Here is a 5534-nt window from a genome sequence, read left to right as displayed (position 1 = left end):
ATTACATCTCCTAGTTGAGTGCCTAAGAGACCCAAACAAGACCACTGGCAAATTATGGGAATCATTTACTATATGACTTTTCAGATTGGAAGCAAAACAGTGAGCAAAGCTAAGCTCTGCAAATGTGCAGAGTGAATGTTCAATGTGCTCAATGAATGTTTGTTAGATGCAGTTTGTGGGCAGTGGGCACATGAAGGTGACCGTGACATGGGGAGGGCCATCAGTGACAGTCCATGAGCTGAATGAGAAGGGTTTAAAGAGTGCAGAGTGCAAGCAAAAAGCATGTAAACTTGGGCATCCCTGAAGTTCCCTGAGGATAAGGTCCCTGTGCTGTGGGTTTTGGAAGAAGGGACAACCTGTGCAGAGGGCTTCCCCAGGCCCATTTCCCCACAGGAAAAGGCATTCTTCATGCTAAGTGTCTCAAATACTTAGTGTCAACAAACTCAGCTCACGATGAATGAAGCTCTAGGATGTAATGCCCTTTTCATAGATTATTTTCCAAAGGAAATTTGACAATGATTCAAAGAATGACAACAGGTCAGGCTTGTTGATGCGTTTATTGTGAGCTGGGGAGTCTGGTAAAAAACTAGAAAATGACCATGGTGTAACAAGGAACTTAAAAGGAAGAGTTGGATTGGTAGCTTACATACATGGATACAGGAACAAATTGGCACAACATGTTAAACATTGTTCCCAACAGTGTTTACAGAAGGCAATTCTAATTTGGCTTGCTAAGGGAATGAGTTATGGCTGGGCTAACTCTTAACAGAAGACTGCAGAGCAGCATGCTATGAGTCACACACAGTGAGTTTCAAAGTGTAAGAGTTTCATATTAAAAACTGGGTAAAGGGAGAATGACTTGATTGTAGTTGTAAAACTAATACATTCCCATTTAAACTCTGTTCTACAGTCTGAGGCGAGTATAAATGTTAACAGAACACTGTTAAATCAAATCTCAATGCACGAGAACCAATTGCATCTCTACTTTAAATCTTATCAACTTTCCAAAATTTCATACTAAAATATATTATTGTATTAATACAAACTACAGTATTATACACTACACTGTGTAATAAATAAAGAAATATAAAAATAAGACACATAAATATAAAAGTTTTCTAAAACTAAAAGTACGTGTCAGTAAGAAGGGTATTAATACTGCCAGGCTTGAAGACGTACAGTACAAAAATGTTGCACAGATCTATAAACTAAAAGAAATAAAATAATACTGGTAGGTAAAAATCAGCCGCTGTTGTTCATCACCTGGGTCCATAATAACTAACATTTGGAAACGGCTGTGAGCCAAAAACCAATGGCTTATCCATGTCTGACACGCAAGTACATGGATTAAGTAGTTTGGAGAATTTCCCTTTTATTTCTGTAGAGATTTCTGAAAGTCAATCAATGTAAAATGAATACTGAGGAACACAAGTGTGAAATGTCCCAGTGCTTCAGCTTCTCTGAGTCAGTGGTTTTGAGTTTTATTTGGGAATTTTGACACAACAAACAAATCAACAAATGCTAGTTATTGTAGGCCACACACTGAGTGAAGGCTGTTACAGCCTTGAAATACTGAGAATGGCACTTACAGCACACAGGTCTTGCTTAAGGCCAAAGGGACACAGCGCTTCCTATAGATCCTTCATGGTTGCTAATGTACGCAAACAATCACGAACACTGATTTTGCCGCCTCTGCCGTCCTCGCCACATCAACACTGGTCGTCCCTGCAGTCAGGACTCAACGACAACCTTTGAACTCCATTTAAAATCACACGAGTAAGAAACTCCAGCTCTTCTCTTGCTGCTTCCTTAAGGCTAGCAATGCACGTCAGATGGCAACATGGCACCTAACGTCAGAGGTCCTACCTCCTGACTGACTGGGGAGCAGCAGGGAGCCAGCACGGTTTGAACTGCTTTCTACTGCTCTGTGAAGGGAATTCTGTAGTGCAGAAGTTCTCACATTTTAAAAAAACATAATAAAATACTGAAGCGGATTTAGCATATGTTTACCAATAAAAAATTATAAAATTTCTCCCATTGTACAGCTTAAGAATGAACCAACGTAAGAGTGATAATACTGCTAGCCATGCCAGATGCCCTCCAGCTTCCTGTAACCTGCTAAGAAACCTTTGTTTTCTGAGTCATTAAAGTTTTCTAATCTGCTTCATGTTACAAACTTGTTCCTAACTTTGAAAACTGCATGAAAAATTACTAGGTTTGAGGTTCAGGCACACCCGGATATTTTTTTTTTTTTTTTTTTTTTTTTTAGTATTTTGTTTTTTCAGTTCTGACATTACACAGTAGTGAGCAGGAACCATAGCACAGGAGCCATGTTTCCATGAAAAGCGTGGGTAATATAGAGCAAATTTCATTACCAAGTAGAATTTCCTTTTAGAAGAACTCCTAGGCTTCACTTGTCTTCTCTTCAGACAGTTGCTCACTCTCGCTCTCACTCTCGCTCTCGCTGGCCTTCTGCTCTAAGCCGCCTGCCTGCTGGGCAGCTCCATCCTCCACTGAACCATCAGTCTTAGCTGCTGCCTCGTGCTCAGCTTCCTCTACCTCCTCTTCCTCTTCCTCCTCTTCTTCCTCCTCCTCTTCCTCCCCCTGTGGGTTCTCACATTCCTTTTCTTCCTGTAATTCTTCCATCTCTTTATCCTCCTCTTCCTCCTCCTCCTTTTCACTGTCTTCATCCTCTTCCCTTGTCAAACTTTCTCTCTCGTCCGAGTCAGCCTGTGAGGGAGATGCCTGGGCACCAACATGCTCCGTTGTCAGGACTTCCGGCAGGACTTCCGGCAGGACTTCCGGCCCAGCATCTTCTTGCTCCATGGTGTCTCTGTCTTCAGCTCCTCTCTTGCAGTAGGAGTACCGGTGATTCATGTGCTGAGAGTAGGAGCCCGAGTGTGAGAAGCGCTTGCCACACTTGTCACATTGATAGGGCTTCTCCCCAGAGTGCAGCCGCATGTGCTCAATCAAATGATGCTTGTGTTTAAATGCCTTTCTACAGATTCCACACTCATGAGGCCTCTTACCTGCAAGGCAAGAGTGCAGCTATGAGACGGAATATGGGCAGAAGGAAACAGAGTGTGTGGGAGCGTGAAGGGACGTTCAGATTGTGAAAGGGGAGGGTTACAGTTCCATGCTCAAGAAACTGGTACTGAAACTGTACTTATGAGAATATTATGGTTCATCTTTTCTATGTGAAAACTCAAGGCTACACATTGTTTTGCAGATGAGGCCAGTGCTAATTATATAAGGCTGAAATGCCAAAGATCCATCTGTCAAGACCACATGGCAGAATGTTTACATGTGAGGCTCCCATGAGCCGTGGTGATAATCCCAGAGAAAGGGGGCTTCCATGGCATTTTGATGTCTCACAGGTCTTTCTACTTAAGAGCGAATTAAAAAAAAAAATGTAGAGCCTATGCACAAGTGCCCCACAGGACGATCCTGGCCCTGGGGAGAGGGTGTGGCCTGAGCAACCCTGCAGACACACAGAGCGACAGCTCACATACTTGGGACTGGCTAGTACCAACTACAGTGCCATGACGTTTCTCCTTTACAGCTAGGATGTCATTTTACTTTTGATATTATTAGTATTTAGCTCTTTTTAAAGAATTAGGAGACTTTCTAATTTCCTCAGTGACTACAAGTCGAGGGCCGTGGTCCCCAGCTTTTGTTAGAGGCACAGCTTTCAATCCCAGCAGCTACCTGTGTCCCACTGCAGTGGCAATGAACACTTCTCTGTATGTCTTCTCACCAGAGAATGAGTTACAATGGTTGGCAGAGACTGAGGGTATGTGTGTGGATACTGCAGCTGCAGGTAAGTTGGCTGGTAAGGACCAGGGAAAAGATCCTGGGGATTAGTTACAATGAAACCAGCCTTTCATCTAGCCATCTTGTTGGAGAGAAATTGCTTGGCTATGCAGTTCTTACCAGCTAGGAGCCTGGTGCTAAACTACTGGAATTCTGGAGTTGTCTGAAAGCTACTCAGGCTTGAAGTCAATCATGGAGGGAGTTCTCAGGCCACAGGGGTTGGTGCGTACTTCCTATCTGGACTTCCCAAGCTGCAGAGACACACATACTAGAATAGACCAGCATGGCTTTGGAGAGAATTGTGAGGGGCAGGTCAGCAAGCATCTTCTGTAAAAGCCCTCACTAGTGAAGCATCTTGGGACCTGCTGGCCTTTGTGCCCGCTGCAACCATTCAAACCTATCATTGGTGTGAGTAGAAAAACAGCTTTCGGCAACAGGCAAGTGAGGGATGACTGGGCAGAATAAAACATCATCTAGGATGCCAAAGTTTGATTTTTATCTTTAAAAAAATTCTTTTCAATCACAAAATATGTAAAAGCCTATTCTTGGCTCACAAGACCAGAGATAAGTGGAGCCTTGTTTGGTTTGCAGAGCATTGTTTGTCAGTCCTAGATCAGCCTAAGGTGTGTGTATTTTAGGGAGAATTAGAGAATCTTAGGGCTCAAGTGATCTTAAAATCAAATTCAGTTTCTTATGCAGAAGTTCTTTCTAAAAAAGCAAAGGTCTTTCTTTTTAAAACCTTTAGGTGACAGGAGGCAAGCCTTGCACCAAGACGGCTGGTGCTCACCAACAGCTGCCTCTGAAGCTGGGTCCTCTTCCTGTCATTTAGCCACTGCCCCACCTGTGTGCAGCAGAGCCTGAGATGCAGGGAATCAATGTGCGCAGAACAAGTGCTCTGTCAGCAGAGAAACCAAGGCATTAAAGGCGAACGGAGGTCTAGGCAGCAGGAGCAGCCGGACCACTGCTCCCCAGTAGGAATATGTGAGCAGTGGAGACCAAGGAGCAGAGCTGAGGACCTCAGATGCTACGGGCATGTTCTCTGCGCACTGTGCCACAGGCACCTTCAGAACCTCATGCCCGTGTCTCCCACGCACCTGTGTGCTCATATTTGTGTCTTAACAGTGAGCTGCTCTTCTGAAATATCTTGTCACACAGGTCACAGGCATACATTCCATTCTCTGTCTTCCGAGTTTTCTTTTTGGGTGGTGTGGAGTCAGAGTCATTCTGGTCCTCCACAGTGGAGACTCCTTCTGAGCTAGTGTCTTGTCTTTCATCCTAAGGGGAAAAAGAAGATTAAATGTCAAAAAAAAAAAAAAGGTTCACAAGAGATAGGGTCAGTGAGATGGCTCAGCAGACAAAGCCACTTGCCACACAGACAGAGGAGCAGAGTTGGATCCCTGGGATCTCCACGGTGGAAGGAGAGAACTGACTTCCACAAGTTGTCCTCTGACCTCATGTGTGAGGACTGGCATGTGAAGCACCCACTGTCAATAAATAAGTAAATGTAGGAAAATCAGAAGATGCACCAGATGCACAAGAGAGACTTCATGTTAGATCTGAAGCCTACCACCAGAGCCCAGAGAGCACACACCACCGTGACTGCAGACAGCTCCCAGGGCACTAACACACTACATAGTGACTGCAGACAGCTCCTAGAGCACTAGCACACTACAATGACTGCAGACAGCTCCCAGGGCACTAGCACACTACAGTGACTGCAG

General features: G+C 44.3%; 1 protein-coding gene across 1 annotated transcript in view; it reads right to left on the bottom strand.

Annotated features, from left to right (window-relative positions):
- Positions 1-538: 538 nt before the first annotated feature.
- The window catches only part of Zeb1 (zinc finger E-box binding homeobox 1), a 167404-nt gene continuing 162408 nt past the window's right edge, over positions 539-5534 (bottom strand). The window contains exons 7-8 of the mRNA XM_028778199.1: positions 4908-5088; positions 539-3029 (exon numbers count right to left, since the gene is read on the bottom strand). Of these exons, the coding sequence (XP_028634032.1) occupies positions 2404-3029; positions 4908-5088 (807 nt within the window). The 3' untranslated portion in view covers positions 539-2403. The remainder of the gene's footprint in view (positions 3030-4907; positions 5089-5534) is intronic.

The sequence above is a fragment of the Grammomys surdaster genome, unplaced genomic scaffold (genome assembly GCF_004785775.1).
Source record: "Grammomys surdaster isolate TR1022 unplaced genomic scaffold, NIH_TR_1.0 328, whole genome shotgun sequence".
Classification (NCBI taxonomy): domain Eukaryota; kingdom Metazoa; phylum Chordata; class Mammalia; order Rodentia; family Muridae; genus Grammomys; species Grammomys surdaster.
This window is presented reverse-complemented; position numbering and strand designations above follow the sequence as displayed.